Genomic DNA, 21439 nt, shown 5'->3' on the forward strand with positions numbered 1-21439 from the left:
TCGTCATTAGCTGGATTTAATTTATCAGTGTATTAATTTGATTAGACCAGCTGCGTCTCCCAGGGCAAGCCTTTAGGCTTCTAAGTATCAGACATAAACCTATGCCTAAACATAACCCCCATGAGATGCATGCCATTTTCAAGTGAATTAGGATACTACCAAAACAAAAAAAATGTAGCCTAACACTTATCTAATGCGGTTTGTTTACATCACAACCTATAATCCAGTTACAGGAGCGCGCGTGTCAGGTGTTCCGAGGCAGCAACAGGCAGAGGGGAGCAGGGGGTGTGAAGCGGAAGATTCCTTCAAGCCAACTCCCTACAGGCTAAATAAAATGTGCTGAAGATGCGATTAAATGAGTCGTTTCCACTTGCTATCGTTTAATCACAGTAGGTAGCTACAGTTTCCACATCACCCTGTGGGTCTAGATGGTAAATTGGTCTACATATGATACAATATTAGGCTACGCACGAACAAGGGATGGGGTGATTGGAGTGGTTGTTTTTCTTCGTCTGTTGTTCATTTACTTACCACCAAGCAGTTTTCTATAGCCTAGATAAGACAATTGAAATGGAATACAAGCTTAATAGGTGTTTAATCGGTGTAACCCTATAAGCTCCTGCTTTTAAGTGTTATCTTTTTTTAACATGGATTGTGGGCCGCATGAATAATTTCCCATAGCCTACATGCAATTTAAGACATTTCTCACACGTTCTTTGTAGCACATCTTTATGACAATGTTACAAACCAGGTATAATCCACTTTACATGAGTAATGCTTGGGCTACAACGTAGCCTATAGTGGAATCCCAATACAACATGCTAACCCTTTTCAGAACATAGATAATGTGCCGCAGCCGCCTCTTTGGAAACGTTCCTTCTTCCTCCGTTTACACTCGGGATGTTGTTTACGTGGAACATGTGCACAGAGAGCGGTAAACTGAAAAACCACCGGGATGAATCCATAGCACCGGGTAGCCAATCGGGCAACAGATCTATCCTTCCACAGCCAATAGCGGAGCGACAGGTTCGGTGCATCCAGCGAATCTGCGCTCTGCCTGAAGCGCTGATGCAACTGAGTTGCAATAGCAACCAAGCATCCCCTGTATAGCATATGGTGTCCTTCCTCGCAGCATGAAATTAAATAGTCCCCATGTAAACAATGAGGCGCATAAGTGGGTTTACGCCCCGTGGCATCAAGAATAAGTCACATTTTTTGGCATCAGGCTTGTTTACATTTCCTGAGCACCTGCTCTGATAGGGAACCAGCTATAGCCTACCTCCTCCTCCTCCCACCTAAACATCGATTGTCAATATGATTGTAAAGACATCTCCACCAATAGCAAATATATTGAATAGATATTCTCCCAAGTCTCACACTGGAACGTGCGTGGATGTCTTGAAAACAAGAGGTTGGAGAGAGAGGGCGGAGGAATCTACAGCATGGTTTGCCTGCCCATCGTGACGCAGCCGGTTGCTAGGTGTGAATGAACTGATGCTCTCGCTCAATAAATCGTCTCTCAGTCATCAAGTTCATCACAACAAAGAAGCAACAACAAGACTTCACTTCTGTCTCGGATTTTTCCAAGGGAGCCATGGCTTGTTAAATTTGAGAAGAACTCGGACCCCCGAAAGACGCCGTGCTTTGCTCTTGCAACGCACCCCAAACTCACAAGAATTTTCAGCAAGAATGGAGTAAGTGACACTTGTTACATTTGATCTTTTCTGAAGCGTTCGAAACTTTGTTGCCAGCCCACTCACTTGAACTGTTGTGCATATTACATTGTATCGGTCTGAGATACATTTAACTCAATAATGTAATCTACGGGTGGTATTTTCAACTGAACGTTTATAATAGCTACAGCGGTGTGGTGACTGCTGAAAACTTTGTCAACAACAACAGTAATCACACCACAACAATAGAAATAGGCAGCCCATAAATGATAATGACAATGGCAGCAAAAGGCAAATAATAACCGTATGTTATTGCGGTTAATTTTTTTTTAAAACACACTATTTTTGTGATAAATGTACAGTATGGCCATTACTGTAAACTTTATTGGCTCAGTATATTTTAGTCTGTCTTGGCAAAAGGTGTTGTCATGTGGGAATAGGTTTCTTTTGTTTTTCTATTCACTTTGTCTGAGTATCCATTAATTAAGCTGTTGTTATAGTTAGACAACCATTAGGCTAAGGTGTTTCTCTATTATTAATGACGTCTTAAATGGTGCATGTGAAGGCTGATTGTTTAGAGTAGGCCAATTAGATAGTTAACCGTATTGAGGAAGTAACGGTGCTCCAGATGAGTCTGGGTTATCCTAGAACATAAACAGGTGTGCATTCTGTCATTTGCTTAAGCCCACGTGTTTTGAATGCATCAACATAACATTTGTGGTGTGGTCGGTATGACAGCACACCAACGGACTCTCAGTTCCTGTGAAGTTATTCTGACTTTTGAGAGATCTTTTATTTCTGACGATTATACCGTTTTTTTGTTGTTGTTTTTTTTACTGTATGTAAGTGAACATAATGTGTGAATGTTGCTGTCTGTATTGTGGGTTTGGCTTGGGATGTTATCGCACCTTTATGATCTGAACCTTTTAAGATTTTGTAAGGTCAGATGGGTACGTTCAAAAAGCCAAGAACCTCAGTTGGGAGTGGGACCTTGAGGACATGTGTTACTTGCACTAATAACAATATGATAACATGGTAATAGTGCAACATTAGGTTATATTTCTATTTATTGTGATTGCCTGCTATTCAAAAGCACAATTTTTTAACATAATGTTGTAAGTGTTGGGCTTGCAAACCTGTTGAGGTCATTACCTACTTAGCCACATAGAGACTGAATGGGTTCAACCCAATATGTTTTCTTCTTGATCCTTTGTTAAGTGGGACATCTATTATTTTTGTATGATGAGTGACCCATACTGTTTTAAGAAATGTCTCAGCCACTGTTTCTGTGATGATGATCAGCAACCCAAAGTGTCAGTGTATAGTTTTTAATGACTCGCTTTAAACGCCTCCCTACTCATTCTTTATCTCCTATAGGTGTCATTATGCTCACCCAGCCCTGCTCACTGTGGCTCAACTCTCAGACCCCACCAACTCATATCTTACGATCGGACTAATCAGATTGAATCAAAAGACCAATAGACAAAATGATGGCAATGTCAGCAGCTCCTCTCTGGAAGACTCTTCGCGTCTGCCCGGCAGACCCCCTCGCTCTCTCTCACCCACAGGCTAACCTCAGCCAATCACAGGAGTGCAGGGGGGAGGTGCCAGAGGAGAGCCAGCACTTAATTGGTGAGTTGCAGAGTACGCTTTTTTATTTTTCCACATTTCAGGTGGGCACCGCACTGCAGCACATTCGTTCTCCTTCGAACAGTGAGTAATAAAGTAGTTAACGTCTGAAGTTTTTTCCTGTTGAAATGTAGCTACTTTTTACTAAACGATTTAAGTTGTTTTCACTCATTTTAATGTTCAGGCTTTAAAATACAAACACGTTATTTGTTTTTCCATTATCGACGTTTAAGATTTCATTACCATTGCTATGTAGTTTTAATTAATTACAATCAATTAACGATGATGTTTCTTGCATTTATGACAATTTTGTATTTTTCTTCTCTCAATAGGTGATGGTCTCACGGACTGGATGACGGAAGAAGTGGATTTCTCCTCGTACCTCCCAAACCCTCACCCCTCTCCCTCCCCCAATTCCTCCCTTCCTCCCTCACCCCTTCAGCATGACATCCAGGTGCCCTCTGACTTGGAGGTCATGACTTCTCTGCTGCAAGAGGAACTCGCTCAACTGGAGGACTACTTCCTGTCTGAACCGCTGCCGGAGAAAGGACCGAAACTGGGAAAATGCGACAAGGGTCCACCGCCAGTGGGTCCCCACCAGTCATACTACCAGTTGCCCTTTCATGCGTCATCATACTCCACCTCCAACCAATCGGAACACAGCCCTCTACTTGTTACCCTGGCAACTGGGGAACTAGACCTGCTGAGCTTTTGCGGAGGTGGGCCCATTGGGCGATCAAAATTGCCTAGACACGCCCCTTACAGTTGTAGCAATCGCCCCAATGGGTGTAGTCGCAAAAGAGTTTCAGATGGGGTGAGGGTGGGCGAGGTCTACGAGAATAGCATATGGAGTTCCAAAGGAAGTAACCCATCGGTGACTCTAAGTGGCAGTTACAGCTGTGTAGAGGACGAGCGGGTAGTCGGGAAAGGTTACTGCCTAGGCAGTGGAGTTGAGATTCGAAGATGCCCCTTTTTACCCAAGGAAGAGAAAAATTGTCAGTTCGCAGAAGAGGTCATAGCTGTTGGCAGTGGGTATGGTGGCTTTGGCGGGCCGTTGGATATCCCACACAAGAAAGAGGAGCTGTTGATGTATGGCATGAGGGAAGTGAATGTCAGTAGTGGTGGTGGAGGATGTGCTAGTAGCAGTGAGATAGAATTGTTGAGTAGTAATGTCAAAGTTGGCGTAGTCGGTGAGTTGTCTTCCAAGATGTCCACTATTCCTTGGAAGACGGAGACTAGTGAGGGTTGTTATCTTCAGGCAGCGTCCCAATCAGAGGCCTCCTACCACCACGGCTTCCAAGGGACAGTCAGCGAGCAGGTCAAGGCAGAGGGTTTAGAGATGGGCCGTCAACATCATGACTTCCACTGTGGTGGGTTCCTAGAGGACCAGCAGGGCTCTGAGTGTCTGGCAATGGATAGGGAGGCTCTTGACAGGCAGGTGATGTTGGGGTTGAAGGAGGACCCCTGTCCCCTCGCGAAGCCTGAGCTGGACGAAACAATGCCAGGGGAGGTCCACCATCCGCCAGAGCGCAAGCAGAAGAAGAGAGACCAAAACAAGACTGCCGCTCATAGGTATGATGATTCAACCAAGCGCTGAAAACTTAAGGTGGTATTCAAACTTGAGATCTGCGCACAATTTCTACACAAGTCTCCCATTGGCATCAATAAATGATTTTAGCGAAAGTCTGAGTTGTGTGTGCTTATCTCAACTCTGAATCGACAGGTTTGTGGTTATCCAAATTTTGTTGTCTGATTTGTTGATAACAGAACATTGCCACTGGCATTTGACTTTTACTTTGATTTCACTGTGATTGATCCTATCTTCTCCCATTTGACCCCACCCTACCAGGTATCGCCAACGTAAAAGGGCAGAGCTGGACTGCCTTGAGGAGCAGCTGCACGGTCTGGAGGGGCATAACCGGGAACTTCGGGACAAAGCAGAGTCAGTGGAGAGGGAGATCCAGTATGTTAAAGACCTACTGATCGAAGTGTACAAGGCCCGCAGTCAGCGGCTCAAGCAACCGGACACCGACGCCTGATGATGAAGATGACGAAGACTTTCTGCAAGTAGATTTGAAGAAAAAAATGACAGGGAAATGTTAGTTTTTCAATGTTTTGAAATTGAATATACATTTTTTTCTTTTTCTTTGGGAGGGTCAGGGTGGGGGGCGACAAAGGGGTTCAATTGCATGTTTTGATGACGTGATTTTTTTTTTTTTTACGAGTCAAACAACTACTTTATACTTCCACTGTTTCGGCAATCGGCACTAACCAAGCAAGCCTGCACTGTGATGCTGTAAAGTCTCAGCTGACAATCAATTTCTGAATGGGTTTCCTGTTGAATGGAGATGGGTTTGATTTCCACCAGTGGTGTTTTTTATATACTGGTTAGACTAATGTGATTCAACTAAGGCCTTACACTGGTCTTGATGTCAATAACTTAGCTACTGGTTCAATATACTCATTAGCTTTTTATCAAAAGACAATCTTTGTTTATTTGTGGGAGCTTTGCACTATTTGTATATTTTCCCAAATTATTATTCCAATAATTGAAAGCAAAGTAATATAAATATGAATGCAAAAACAGCCTTTAGGGAAGACTTAAGATTTTGTTGAAAGTGTTGTCACCTTAAATGCTAATTGCAATATGATACAATCAGTTTTATAGCTCAGGTTATGCAATTCATGCCCAAAGTTCTAGAAGTATGTAAGTTGGTAATTCTTGACTGAAGATTTTTTTGCATGGCAAAGACTTTCATGGCTACTAAAATTAACAAGTTCTGTCTGTCTATATAATGCTATATAGCTACTGTGCACTGATTCCATAGCAGCCTCACATTCCATGCTCTCTCTCAGCAAATTCACTTGTCTCTAGCTCTTTCCTAGTCGTTTCTCTTCACTGGATTAGATGGTATAGGATTTCAGAAATCAATGTGGGACCCTCTGTCTCTTTACTTGCTGTAAAAGCAAATCAGGGTTTGTGATTTTATATGGCGGGTATGCTCGTCTAATTTATAAAGACTTTTTCAATTGTGTCTTGAAGGAGAGATGGTAGGTAGGTAGTCAGCCTTTGCTTTTTTCTAAAAAAGAACAAAAAAACTATTTTTCACTAGAATGTTTGTGATAGCTTTTCATGTTCTTTCCCGCTTTTGTCTACGAGGATGCAGTGTCAATTAATTTAGTATAAACCTTTATTTTATAATTAGGTACAATTCTACATTTTTCTAAAAACGGTCAATCTGCTTTAAGCAAATGTAACAATATATCATATTTAAATTTGAAAATCTAATTTGATCTTTAATAGGAATTAATCCAATTGAATTGCTGTTGCTTTTTGAATGAATTTAAGTTGAAATGCAATAACTCTTAAATGTCTTAACGAATAGTTAAGATCTTAATATAATGTAATAATTTGTTATCAATCTTTTGGATGAATGGGTAGGACACTGCATCTTTTTCAAATATGGTCTGTTATCTTGGCGATATACAATCATGTTTCTGAAATACAGCTTTTAATGCAATGTGTATTAATGTTATTTTGTGATATTGAGATTCTATTACTTTCAATATTAAGCCTCACACATTTCAGCAACACGATTACGACCAATAAGTTACACCAGATAAAATAACCAACCATTTAGTAATTTTGAAATAATTCCAATGTTTCCTCTCAATATATTTCCTTTGTGTTACATGTCACTCGTTTTATTCAAATAAAGTGATTTGTGTCTACACAGTAGCCTAACAGTTTATTCTTGTTTTGAGCTCATCTCCGTTATGCATGGGTAATTTCTGGTGAAAAGCCAGGGGAGATTTAGCCCACATAAATGAAATAACGGACAGATTAGGATACTTCTTGGAACTGTTTCGAAATGAGGAATTAAAAGTATTTTTTTTTAGATGCTTAGGCTATGTTGTTGTCTTTTACACAGCGTGGATTACATGGACTATTGTACAGAATCTGGCTTGATTTCAAATATATTTAACGTTTTATTGCTTTATCAATCTGCTCCTCGGAGGGTAAGGCCAAAAACACCCGTCTATATTTTTGTTATGGAGGGCAAGCAATTTTTATACACGACAGGATTTTCTTTGATATACATACCTGTAGCATATACATTTATACATTTTTCAAACAAGTGCAACCAGTCATTCCATGTGAGATGGACCCAGTATTCACTCCCGAGCATGTCATTTTCTGTGAAAAGAAGACAAGTTAAGTGGTGTAGACCGACATATAAAAAAAATGACATGCTAACAAATATGCAATTATCATTGAAGGTGTGTTTCGACTATCAGTCACATTATATCACACAGCCTAGGACCAAATGTTATCAAGCATATAATGTTCAACAGTATTTTATATATATTTTATCTCCTCAAAATGGATGTTTTAAGGGGATACATCACACTCAAATATATTGTTTTATGTACTCCGGGGGAAAAACATTTACTTTGACAAATACTAATTTGAGACATTTTCACAAGAGACCTTATGCCCATCTAAAATGCAATTGGATCATACGAAACATTTTTGTGCCACAAGGAAATCCGCAACATGATCTCTCTTCCTGCTAATTGCCGCAAACTGCACTTTGGCAAGAAAGTTGTACAACCAACATGTGCAATGCCAATGTTCTAAATCCCTTTATATTCATACATGAATGATATTCCGTCTCATAAAATGGGCTAATTTAAAAGTTGACATCTTAATAATCCAATCAAAATAAACAGATTTTTAGAATTTTATTTTGTTCTGAAAACTTGTTCACTTGGCCATCTGTAGTTTTTTTGTTTTACAATTGAGTTATTATACTTTGTTAAATTATGATTTGAATGAATGCCTTGATAGTGTGTGCATATGACATTTTTATCTAATAATTAAGATTGGCTCAAAAGCAGGTAAAACAAACTATCACAAATATAGTCCTTGTCAGTAGAATGGCACAGGAGGTTTTATTAATACCAGTGCATAACAAATCAAAAGTCTTCGTGAAGAATTACTTGAAAACTACCATTTTACATTGTTAAACAAAATCTATCAATTTATGATAGGCTTACACTACATATTTTAATCAAATTCAAAGCACTACAAATTACATTACACTCAAAAAACTTGACTTACACCGTACAAGTCCAGACCATATTGCCCAAACTAAACAAATCAATTATGCGCCTTTCAATTCAAGAGAGTAAAACATGTTAACAAGTTATCCCAAATGACAATCCCTCAATGTAATGAAATTCACTTTTATCTTCTAAAACAAAGACATAAAATATTGATGGCAATAATTTTATCAACAAGCGCGCTGCACAGATGAGTTATGGGTAGGGGATATAACATCCGCCATCCAGCTTATACATTGAATCCCAGTATTAAGGCAAAGGCAGACGGGCTGATCCACAAGTCTGATCTTACCAAATAGACACACACTATTCTCTCACTCACTGCATTGGCCCTCATAGCAGCTTGATGATCTGACAGTAGTCACACTGTGGAGGTGCGACATGCTGTGAAGCCTGACGAAGTTTCTCACGTGCATCAAGGGACAGCAGAGCCTTAAGGCACAGATGAAAGAGGTTGGAATATGGTCTGAGTAGAGACAGAGTTTGTCTGTTTGTGTATGTGTTAGAGAGAGCGAGTGTGTGTGTGTGTGTGTGTGTGTGTGAGAGAGTGTGAGTGTGTGAGAAAGTGTGAGTGTGTATCTGTGTAAGCATAAGAGTGATAAGAGTGTGTGTGTGTGTGAGCAGACATGCAGTGTTGCATCCAGAGTTAAATGACTAAAGGCAATGGTGAGTAAAGAAAGTTTTGGTGTTTGATCATGACATGAGATATGGCAACATTTAAGAAACTCAATAAATGATATAATAGAAAGACTAAATAAAAACTTTTTGTGTAAGCAAGGGGTTCGGAGAGGATAACATTCCACAACAGCCTGGCCTCAACACACTGAAAAAGGTTTTAGAAATGTAGAAAGTCTAATAACTACGTAAACACTTCAAAGAGTTATATTAATTGCATTCTAAATTAGATAACAAGCCACAGTTATTATTCTTATTTTTTTAATGTGTGTTAGATAGACATTCACCATCTCATGGAGGATATGAAACCATTTTTCTTAAAAAAAAATTAAGTTTGATCCACTGTGACTAAACTATTCTATGGTGCGTATATTTATTTCAATGTCTACCCCCTGGTAATATCACCCTCTATTACCTGTCGTAGTGCATCCTGTTGGCTGTATAAGCTCAGGGTAGCGACAGCCGCTCGTTGGACTGCGTGCTGGGAGTCGGTACAGGCGGCCTGTAGGAGGAGAAGGGGCACATCTCCCTCCAGCAGTGAGGCCACACCCCCTTCCACAGCAGCCATGTTGCCCAGGGCAGCGCAGCAGTGGCGGCGCGTCAGGGCATCAGGGTCCGCTATGAGGGAGAGTAGCTCAGTTGTTGCCCAATTGGCTTCCTCCACCCATCCACTTCCATCCTCCTGGTCTGCTACTTGCTGTTTGAGTGTTGTGGATGAGTCTCCTCCATCTCCTACCAGGGACTGGGAGGACACAGTCTTGTCTGGCTTGCCCTTTTTCATGTCCCGGGCTGCAATAGAGGCACTACTGTTCTCTCTCCCATTGGCTCTCCGTGTTCTAAACTCTGCCTTTCCGATGAGCCCCAGCCAATTGCCCACGGCCTTGCAGGCCATCCTCCGTACGGACGCGGAGGGGTCGTGGAGACAGCCAATTATGTCTCTGAGGATGGCGGGTTGCAGCCGGGTCCGTTGTGGGTCACTGGTGGAGGGAGGAGTATGAGGTGTAAACGGGTCCAGGTTACCTAGCAGGCTACAGGCAGCAGCTCTGACCCTGTCGTCTGGGTGAGCCAGGGCCTGGTGCAGGGGAGTAGGCTCCAAGTGGAGATGAGGGGTGGAGGGTCGGGACCTGGGGGAACAGCGGGCAGCCTGGGATAGTAGGGTGAAGAGCTCCACGGCCGACCCCCACAGGGCTTCACTATCAGGCTTTAGCAGGTCAGAGAGAAGGGAGCTGGCAGTCCTGGATACAGACACTGGGTGCCCAGCCTGGTCCCCGACACTGGAGGCTGGGGCCTGGTCTCTTCTATCATCCTTGGGGTCACTGCTGGGTGGAGAGAAGAATCCTTGGGCCCTGGCGGCTGCTGTGAAGCAGGGGACAGAGCGGCCGGGGTCACACAGCAGCAGGCGACACAGCAGAGAGAGAGGCAGTTCTAGGAGAGACGGAGGAACGGACTGGATAACCTGATCCAGAACAGAAAAAAACAAACACACACAATCCAGTTCAACCATCAAAGACACCAGACATTGAACAACACAATGTTCTCCCAATGGTGCCAAGACAGCAGTGTGGTGGAGTAGCAGTTGTGGGATGAACCTGATGTGTGACTAGAGCAAGCGTCATCTTAAATTGCATCAGAAAAACTTTAAGGTTTTCAGTCACTCGGTATGTCAGACAGACATATCAACAGAGGGAGATCAAATAAGAGTGTGGTCTTTGCGCATTGTCAATATCTACTCATACATCCAAAGGCTTAACAATGTTCTTGTAAGGGTGCTGTAAGGGGAGAGTCTGACCTGCAGCAGGCCAGAGACAATGCCAGCGCTGTGGTACAGCTGGAGTAGTCTGTCCATGGTCTCTGAGGACAGGTCCAGGGCAAAGGGGAAACACAGCAGGTGGCAGCTCAACACTGATAGGCTGTTCACACTGGAGTCACCACCCCAAAGCTGGCCGTGAGTCTCGTCAGACAGCCTGGAAACACTGGAAAAGAGGCACTCTCCACATATCACCACCGTAACAGTATGGTATTGATTGACTGTTGATATGCTATAAGTATTATTAGGACAATCACAAGTGAATAAGAAGATGTGTTATGCAAGAAGACAGCTAGACGGAGAGAGGGAGAGAGAGATGGAGAGGTCACTAACCAATCAGTGGTGAGCAGGTGGCCCAGGGTGAGTAAGCAGTTTGTGTCGCTGTCTGAGAACAGGGGAACACAGCAGTACGGGTCTCTGGTAAGGACAAAAAGGGCGAGGGACAGGAACACATACAGCCCTGATGGGAGAGGAGATGGAAACCATTTATATTAGATTGGTGAGAGCTCAACCCAAAACTTGTCAAAAAAAATGAAGGGTAATAATAATAATAATAATAAAACAGAATTCCAGAAAATAATTATTTGTTGTTTAATGTCTTTTTTAAGTAGGCAGGGAAACAGATTAGACAGACGTTTCGGTTTTAGCCTTCTTCATTGTGTTCAATGTTGGTGAGAGACCAACATCATCAGGTAGTGTAGTTTATACCGTTTGAGGAGCAGAACTTCGTTCTGGCTGATGTTTTCTCCAGTGAAGTACCAACTTTAACCCACAGGAGGCGCAGAATGCTTGGATCCAAAGAAGCAGAGTGTGGAGGGCTTTCCTGCTGTTCAAAGAATAAAAGGGGATCTTTTTTTAAATGGATCAAAATATTTTTGTTATTGACAAATCTGTATGCAGGCACAATTAACCTCAGTTAGGGTGTGGAGAACCAATGACAAGAAGCCATCACAGAACCCCCAGCCTGATGGTAACGGGACGCGTGGCTGGGAGAGGGAACATTTCAGGGAACAGTCTAGTCAGACACAACAAATCATACATATTTTTTCATTGCAAAACTATTTCAAGAAGTAAAGCTGTCATACAAATTATTTGTATAAATATTTACACACAAAGATAACACCATTCAATCATACACTTATATTACACTGTACATTAGCTATGCAATTTAATAGACACTCATTGCCTACCTCATCGGAGTCTGAAAGAAGCTTGTTGAGCTGGGCAGTGATCCTGTCCATGCTAACAACCACAGAGACTCCACACTGGCTGAATATGGCCAGAATGGCTGCAGCCAGAGGCTAGATGAGAGATGGAGAAAAGGAGTCTGTCCAGAGCCAATTCAACACGACTAGCCTACTGCATTTCTTTGAGAGGTTTCATACTTACTGCCAATGGGTTAGGGTCAGGCCGAAGCAGAATCTTGAAAAAGGGCATGGCGTAATCTTCCAGTCTACAGTGAGAAAAGGTTTTGTGTCATATGACATTGAAATATTGTTAAAAATTATGTCATTTTAAACTATGACCTCTAACTATGTAAATGTACTAAATACAACAATTTTAAACCACTAAGAGAGGAGAAGAAATAAAGAAACAAACTTGTTATCTGCTTGTTGCCAGTCACGGTGCTTCTCCCAATAGTTCAAGAGTAGAACAATCACTTCCCCCAGTACTGTCACACTCCAGGGTTGCTGATGGAGATTATTAACATGATGAGAGACAGAAAAAGCGAGTTAGCAGTTGAGGGGATATCCACAGAAATGAACAATGCAGTCCTTACTGGCACATATTTACTTGAATAAAACAGCCATCAAATAGTTCTCACAATCTCATTGGATTATTGAAAATATTTTGGATAATGTCACCAAATTAACCTTAACGACCACTGGATTCTCCACAATATCCTGGACCAGGTTGAACAGGAAATGAGGTAGTCCAACTTCCTGTCTAAGTCGATGGGAGTCCTCTGAATCAGAGGTCAAGATCAGGTTGGACAGGACCTTCAGCGGCTGACGGATCTGACATGCCCCCTCCAGGATACCATCCAATAGCTGACCAAGAACACAGAAACACAGGGTTTATGTCAAAGAATACAATTGAATAAACGTTATTGATCCTCAGAGGGGAAATTGGATTTGTCACCAGCATAGAAGACATCCCTCACTTTATGGTGGCACTGAATTCAAATCACACCAAATAAGTTTTTTCTATCCAACTTGAATTCAACTAACTTGATTCTACTGTAGTTGCCTGTGAGTAGTAGTTACCAGGGTTTTGGATGTCAGCAACTTCTCTTTCAATCGAGGTATGATTTGAATGGTTTGGCCGCTGGAAACGGAGGTCTGCTGGATCAACCTCTCCCACTCCTCATCACTGTCAACATCCTAACAAAAAGTAGTAAAGAACCAACAATGAATTACAAACCATGATAAGCTTAAGCAAAACTCATGAAACCCAAAACCCTATCCTAGACTGTGTCTTCGTCACTCAAAGAGCACTTCTCTCCAGCAGCAGTGACACTAACCTGGCTGTGGAGCCTCACAGCACTCAGGCTGGTCCTGGCCTGGCCCCGCTCCTGAGTCTCAGGTCGCCTCAGGGCCTGTCGGGGCCCAACCTCCACAGAGGGGAACTCCTGTTCGTAGTCCCGGCTGATCTGACCCCTGCTGGGGACATGGGGGAAACCCCTTTACATTTACATAAACTACTTTTGTAAATTAGTAACGTTTCAGGTTGACAGCCTTTGTCAAAGCTTTGAACATTTACGATGCACCTGGAGAAGCAACCCTCAGATGTGTGAGTGCTTTCCATTGATCATTTTCATAGAACACACCTGTCTGTGGGGAGTAGACTGTCTGGAGTTTTAAAGGCTCACCACATTGTACCTGTTAGTGGAAATCTCAATGGCAGACTGTTTTGGGGTAAGGCTCAGATTGGCGGTTAATTGTGACAGATCTTGATCCAAACCATCTGAGGGAGCCACCAGGCTGTCTTTGGACAGGGGCTTCACTGCAGGGGCTGTCCTTGAAGGTGCCCGACTAGATGATTCAGTCTTTCCGTTTCCCACCTGAGCATAGAGTGTACATGAGTGTGAAAGTTACAGTGAATAGAACAACTTGTCCTTCCTTTCAATTTCTATGTACGTTCATGATTACGACACACACAATTATGATACACATGATACTTTACTTTTACAACATTTCTGGCCTAATACTGTGTGTTGAATCAACAGCTCTGTCTGTCACTTTGTGCGCACAGTGCTTGACATTAACCTTCAGACAAGTAGGACAGATTTTTGTAACACCATTTTTACATCATTGTATTATGCAAGGAACCACTTTACAAAATAAAATGCATTATCATTATTATTACTACCATAGCAAATCTGATTTTTCTTTTGCCTACATTCTGCCTATCAAAATACAACAAGGCTCCCTTGGTGGATGGTTGGCCACCCTAAAGGCGTCCACATGCTTCCCAGTTTAGTTCGTGAATTTATTATGACGACATTTTGTGACATTTTTGTTCGTTTTGGACTTGAGGGTTTTCTTGGCTTATCGGGCACACAAAAAGTCTATGCCCCTTCGTCAGTGATTGGTCAACAGTAGGGATTCTTCAATAAAGTGTTGTCGTTCAACGAGAGATGACTTGTTTACATGCACATTCTTTCATAGAAAAATACTGCACCAAACATCTGTTAGATGTAAAATTGCACAACTAAGATCTCTTTGGCAAAAATGTTGAAATTAATGACAGATTTCTTGAGTTATCTTAAATTCATTCTGACTCTTTTGAGGAAGTGCATACTGGCTACTTCGTCTCAAAACGGACAAAACAGTACTATTGCTGTTTTTTTCTAGTTTTTCAAGCAAAGGTCTTTTAAGGGAGTATGCAAGCACACTCGTTCGGTTAGGCTAGGCACCAGCCGAACTGAAGCATTCTGACGCCTTAAGTAGCCTATAAAATATTGCAACACTACAATTAAAACGAATACTTTTTATGTCTTTATAAAATAATTCCCTCATTCAATTAATAAGGGATCAAATGGCTAAGGTAGGCTACTTCAAACAAGGTAACTAAGATATGTTTATCTATAACCTTGTAAGGATAAAATATTCTGAAACTCCCAAAGCCACCAACTGTTAATAAAGTAAAGCAATAGTGGAAAAGATTATAATTTCAGCACTGTTTTGATTGGGACAGTGCCATCGTGCTGCTTTGAGACAAGTGTGGCGACTGGGGACATGTCTTGACAAATCAATCAATGTCAGACTTTAGTTTTCACTGAATCCCCGTTTGGATATTTGGTTGCAATTAGGTTAGGAAAATGTTAGCTTAATTGAGGTGAGTGCTTATGATCATCTTTAGTCTAGTTTGCTCATCTCAACAAGTGGATTATTTTTCTCTTCAATCGCCTTCTCCCACCAAAAACCCATGACTTGTCTGATAAACAAAACCACATTGATTGATTAGTCTAACTGAATCGCTCTGTGTATTTGGTTAATTGATCTCTAGCTGGGCAAATAAGTGGAGGTGATAGATGAGACAACAAATAGATGATCCATCACTGATAAGAAACATTTAGCTTGCTAATGAAACCTTAAATAACCTCACGCATATGCAAATCCAAAAGCCTGCAGAGTGTGTGCAATATAAACCCGAGACACATTAAAAAACATATAGATCGCTAATATTTTCTATGCCTATCATGATATAGTCCCAATTTAACACCATACGCCTGCTCCCCACTAGTCGTTGAATTTGCCCCATTTGTAACTCATAGAAGGGCTTACGATCAACTGGTGCAACCGGCCCTTGGTGATTGAAAAAGACTGCTCATTCCTGTCATTGCAAAACAATTCTACTCCGACGCGCTCTGCTGAAATTGGGAGAATAGTGCGCAAAACATTGCATCCGGATGACACTCTGATCCAATTTCTGATCGGAGTAATATATTGTGTAAGATATTGTGATTTTAGTGTGATATTTTTTGGACTTGTCCATTCGGTCAACTTATATCTTTAGTCTGCCTGCCTGCTATTCTTTTTTTTTTTTTTTTTTTTTTTTTTAATTATTATTATTTATTTTTTTACTTGTCCCGGGCAGGTGTTCATTTTTTATTTGATTTATTTCATCTTTATTTAAATAGGCCATGGTGGCGAAGTAATTACAATATACCAATTAAACACTGGAGTGATAGATGTGCAGAAGATTAATGTGCAAATAGAGATACTGGGGTGCAAAGGAGCAAGATAAATAAATAAATACAGTATGGGGATGATGTAGTTGGATGGGCTATTTACAGATGGGCTATGTACAGGTGCAGTGATCTGTGAGCTGCTCTGACAGCTGGTGCTTAAAGCTAGTGAGGGCCCTTGCCCAGTCTACCTACCTGTCTGTTCCTCTTGTCCCTCTGTTCCCTGGCCTTGCGCAGTAACCTCCCCTCTCCACCATGTGGCGCTGCCTTCTGCACTGCCTGCTGGAGTTTCAGCACCTGCAGGTCTGGGCTGGGGGCCACTGTCAGCGGGCTGGACACAACAGGGTCTGAGAGAACTACAGACAACAACAACACAAGGAATAGACGAGGTCTCTGTGTCTACTATAGAAGCCTGTTATTTAAAGAGGTCTATCATAAAAAATAGAATGTAGAATGAAAAAGGGTCTTACCTAGAACTCCATCAGCAACAAATGGGTGTTTTAGGAGGTGTGGCCATGACAACCTCTTCTGTGGGTCTTTGGTCAACAAACCTTTCAGGAAAGTCTGGCATGGAAAGATTAGACAAGCCATGTGGTGCTGGGACTCTAAATGCTATCTTAATTAATATACATGAGCTTAAAATCACTAGTTTCAATTCCAAATTGAATTACACAAACTAAATGTTTCACTATTAGTTTCACTATAGTTTCACTGTGAAATGTAGCATGATTCAGTTTGTATTTCAAGGTAAAACACTGGATTAATTCAGAGTTAACAGGGACTCTGTAGTACCATGCAGGTCTGGCTCATGGTGTCCGGCCACTTGACCGGGTCTCTGACTATGAGCTGGACCAGCTGAAAGATGGAGTTGGTGTAGAATGGTGGCGCCCCCGTGTGGAGCTCATAGAGGATGCAGCCCAGAGACCAGAGGTCAGCTGTGTGGTCGTAGGGCTTCTCCTCTACCAGTTCTGGGGACATGTAGAGGGGCGTCCCCTTGATGGAGGTCAGGACCAGGGTGGACACACTCATTGCTCTAGCAAATCTGGAGGATAGGACACACACAGGTACAGTTAAAGGCAGAGAGACAGACTCGCTATAGGGTAATATTAGGCATCATTCTCCACTTGAGTTTCCTCTACTCATACATATAATAAAGTGTGTGCCCTCATCAGTGAGATTTCTATAACTGATTGAATCAAAATTCAAAAAGGCACTCGCACATCTGAACCGTCTGTTGCAGGTGCATGGTAACAAAGAGATTACTTGAAAGAAAAGAGAAACCCGCACACTGTTCTTGCTAATGGTTATCACTATTTTTATTCAAGCTTACGTTTTGGCCTGTTGGTCTCGTCAGAGCTTTTCTTAACGGATTGAATGTCACAGCTTTCAACACCACAAAGTTCTCCTTCAACACAAAGGCTGTCCTTTCAGCACCAAATATACTCACCCAAAATCACACAGCTTCACCACCCCTCCTTTGCCCAGCAGAATGTTCTGTGGTTTCATGTCACGGTGGAGAATCCGATGGGAATGCAAATAATACAAGGCAGAGACCAGCTGGCAGGCAATATCACAGACCTTTGCATAGGAAAAAAATACATGCATGAATATCTGCTGTTTGATAGATAATAGGTTTCATTATACAGTACTTTGCCGTTCTTATTGTAATACGTTGAGAAATAATCTACTAAATTATGAGTCAATGGCTTTACCTGGCTCTCTGGTAAGTTCCCATCATCTTCAAGGATCTGGAACAACTCTCCCTCTGCATACTCAGTCACAACAACAACCTGCCATGAACAGACAGCATTATCATCATGTTATTAATGTAATTAAAATGTATTGTAAGCATGCATCTTTCATGCTAAGTAATAATGTAACATATAAGTGATGACATTATATGCAGGTGAAGACAACAGCTTTACATACCTCTCTTTCAGTCTCAAAGCTGTCTAAGAGCAGGACAATGTTTGGATGTTGAAGTCCCCTCATGATGTCAATTTCCCTTTTGAGATTGCGCAGCTCCTTCTCAGAACGGCCCACCTTGGGGATAAACTTTAGTGCCACGACCTACAACGGACCAAAACAAAATGGATGCGCAATGAATGGGACTGTAAGCTCTTAATGGTAGACAAAGCTGAAGTTAACGTACAGCAGAAAGGTCAGCGTGTAACTTTTATATTTTCCCAATAATGTACCATATACTCACTTGGCCACTGAACTTTTTACGTCCTTTATACACTCGTCCAAACGAGCCCTCTCCTATCATCTCCAAAACGTGATAGAAGTCCATGTTGAAGAGGGTTTGAGAACTTAGCTAGCTCGCTAAACGACGTTAACGTTAGCTAGCAAAACTTTATAACGTGGAGCAAAACTCCACGTTATCCCTCGAAAAATGATAGAGGCTAGCTAATGAGGTGATACACGTTTGTCGCAGAGACTAGTTACTTGAAGGACCTTAACATATATTAAATTTGCTCCATGAGTATGAAATATGACTATTGGTTATTTTTCTGCAATGAAGCGCTAACCAACGTGCAGAGGAAAGAAAACAAAGAGCGCTTGACAACCTGTTGCGTCTAAAGAAAGCGCCGTTTTAAAACAGTCTCATAAAGAAGCATAGGGACAATACTAATGATTATTACTACATCGCAGGAATTCTTTCGTAACAAATTATTATATTTATTGATAAAATACTTCATTACGTTACTTTGAATGGTTTGTATTAAACCGTAATACATATTTGAGGCAGGCTACTGAGAAGACAGCAAATTTAACATGAGTCCTTAGCCTAACAACCGATTTTGCTTCCCAGTAACCGATGCTGTCGGTGGATTTGGGCCATAGAAATATAATGAATAGATGGATGGGGGAAAAGATACATAAACCAGAGTTTCTAAACCATATTTGGATAAACTACAGCTCTGGATGATCAACAACGACAATCTTTTTCAGTTTCATTTTATTGACTTGAAAAATAATTATGGCAATCTATAAAAAAGTAACTTATCTCTCTCTCACACACACACACACACACACACACACACACACACACACACACACACACACACAGTAGACCCTGCCAGCCCTAAACCTCAGGTTGGTCTCCAGATGGGGCACAGAACAGAGTGTGCCCAGCCAGCCACCATCTCCCCGCCACCCTCCACAAACTCTGTATTTAAACATGACTCATGCTTGACACTTGCCATTTATAATAACAGTTGTCCAAAGTTAACCCATAATAACCTGTGCTACTTAGGTCAGGGCATCCACTGTATTGTAGAGGCCGATTCAGTACGGTTTGTGTACACAGAGGTATCGTATTGAGTGACATTTGTATTAAGCAATATGTAAGTGGGATCCACAGGGTCTGAGTATTCTTGTAGTGAGGAGGGGAGATGATGGGTGTCCAAAGGATTAATATTCTCTGGTGTGCAGGCTGGAGTCCAAGTCTCTAATGATGACCAGGAGGCCTGCAACAAAACATGAAAAGATGATGTTCAAGAGAATATGCATCCAATTGTACCCTTTTCATACACAAGACACCGCTACAGTAATGGGTCAATCGCGAAAATGGATAACCTTTTAGACAATTACAAAAAGGGCCGCATCAGAAGCCTCTGTACCTTTTCAGACTGTAGAATTCTGCTCCTCATAGAATGTTCGGTATTGTTTCCCTGACAACAATAAACCTTACATATTGATGTGCTGTTGTGTTGCCCTTCTGTTTTTTTAATGGTATGGTAGATATGTGTTTTCTTTCTACTAAATCTATTGGAAAGTCATTGTCTTTAACGAACGTCAAAGTAATTTTCTTAGGAGCGAGTGGTCTGCACGCAGGCTACGTGCAGACAGCTCAAGATAATTTGATTGACAGTGCTGGTTGCCTTGATGGACGTTAGACCCCCTTCAGAAGCATCATTCCTTTACAGACAAGTTACATGCCTGTTCAGTGGCGCTTCGAAACTACAGTATTTCCAGAGAAGTCTTCGTTGCGGCATTTAAAAAGTCGTAGTGTGTCCTTTCAGACAACCAAATATGCCGTAGCCAAGGCGCTTTCAAGGCACCATATTCCGAAAGGGATATTGAAGATTTGGGGACATTCAAAGAGGCTATTTAACAGTCCTAGACATTTAGGAAGATAATCAATTAGCCTACAGCTAGAACAGAGGGAATTAGCGATAGATAAGGATTTAAGAAGGGGAAAAAACAGGGGAGGAAGCTAAAGGATATCACTGTGTGAATAGCCATTATGCGTACCTGTCCTTCCCTATAGTCCTTGTGCAATATATGTCCAAGGGACCAGGGCTGTTGATGAGTGTAGTTGCAGGGTTCACTGTATGCTGCAGGTTCAGTCTGTTGAGCTGAGCTGAAGTTATCACTGTATAATGAGAGACACTCTGTCCCATAGTCACTGGGGTTGTCTTCACAGGGCCAGGGTTGTGTACTTGGCTCTGGCACCAGACTTAAGAAAGGTGTGGCAACAGCATCTTGATACCAAGAGTTTGGATATTCCTGTAAGATATCAAAAATGTGTTATTTTACACAAAATCGTATGTTTAATATACCACATAGTAAGGTGCATTGTGAATTTGATCTTATCGTATTTTACTGCACATTACTTTTTTGCAAAGTTATTTAAAGCGGAGATGGTGATGATGGTGAGAGCATGTGTGTTCTTTCTCTGGTTTTGGAACGAAGGATCTCTGCTTACCGATGACAATTTCATTTGACGAGCTCTGCGCTTTTCCAGCAATTCCTTTACCGTGATCTTCACCCGAACACCTTCGTAGACCTTTGGCTTTTCTGTGTCAAAGAAATTAGTAGATTTATACATAAGAAAATGGCTTTTCGCGCGGCCTTCTCACACATGCATTTACGCCTATCCATTTTACGCAATGTGCGTAGTTTCTTTTTTGCGCACTTAAATCATTAATTGGTGAATATGCCGCCAGCCTTATTGTCGACCGAATCTTAACATTAGGCTACACTTCAGTAATTTCCTGCCAATGGTCCATTTAAATGACTTTGAGCATGAGAATAACAACGTCCTCAACTTATTTTATTTCACTTACTTACTTGCTGATGCTTTTTCAGCCAACCAATACACAGTTATCAAAATATGAATTAACTCACCACCTGACATTTTGCTTGGAGACACAAAACTGAGAAGAATGCAGTTCAAAGCCGATTAGGTGGAGGATTCAGTCAGTGGACAGCGGCAAGGTGCTGGATCAACTCACTCAATGGAAACAAACGAAACACGAGGTAGGACCTACAAACGTGGCTAAGACGTGAACCAGAAATACAGGTCAGTTGTATTTCTTCTGTTTT

At 41.7% G+C, this 21439-nt stretch overlaps 2 protein-coding genes across 6 annotated transcripts; one reads left to right on the forward strand and one right to left on the reverse strand.

Annotated features, from left to right (window-relative positions):
• The first annotated feature begins 1411 nt into the window (after positions 1-1411).
• On the forward strand, positions 1412-7034 carry atf5a (activating transcription factor 5a). The gene is made up of 4 exons (XM_014195818.2): positions 1412-1694; positions 3051-3305; positions 3635-4874; positions 5152-7034. The coding sequence occupies exons 2-4, from the start codon at positions 3161-3163 to the stop codon at positions 5339-5341; spliced, it is 1575 nt and encodes a 524-aa protein (XP_014051293.1). The 5' UTR covers positions 1412-1694; positions 3051-3160; the 3' UTR covers positions 5342-7034.
• Positions 7035-7268: 234 nt separating this feature from the next.
• Positions 7269-18680, reverse strand: stk36 (serine/threonine kinase 36 (fused homolog, Drosophila)). Of its 5 annotated transcripts, XM_014195808.2 has the most exons (21): positions 18315-18680; positions 18035-18175; positions 17818-17895; positions 17553-17683; positions 16898-17147; positions 16576-16669; positions 16301-16461; positions 13794-13975; positions 13436-13574; positions 13179-13295; positions 12786-12962; positions 12511-12602; positions 12301-12364; positions 12102-12212; positions 11823-11897; positions 11620-11737; positions 11245-11371; positions 10894-11077; positions 9520-10560; positions 8752-8861; positions 7269-7500 (listed from the first exon to the last, which is right to left on the reverse strand). In XM_014195808.2, exons 1-20 carry the CDS (start codon positions 18396-18398, stop codon positions 8763-8765), a joined length of 3465 nt encoding a protein of 1154 aa, XP_014051283.1. In that variant the 5' UTR covers positions 18399-18680; the 3' UTR covers positions 7269-7500; positions 8752-8762. The 5 variants fall into 5 exon arrangements, with proteins under 5 accessions (XP_014051283.1, XP_014051285.1, XP_014051284.1 ...); XM_014195810.2 differs by lacking the exon at positions 7269-7500 and having other exon boundaries at positions 8243-8861; positions 11620-11734; XM_014195809.2 differs by lacking the exon at positions 7269-7500 and having other exon boundaries at positions 8243-8861; positions 13436-13571; positions 18315-18679.
• Positions 18681-21439: the final 2759 nt, after the last annotated feature.

The sequence above is a fragment of the Salmo salar genome, chromosome ssa04 (assembly GCF_905237065.1).
Source record: "Salmo salar chromosome ssa04, Ssal_v3.1, whole genome shotgun sequence".
In the NCBI taxonomy this organism is placed as follows: Eukaryota; Metazoa; Chordata; class Actinopteri; order Salmoniformes; family Salmonidae; genus Salmo; species Salmo salar.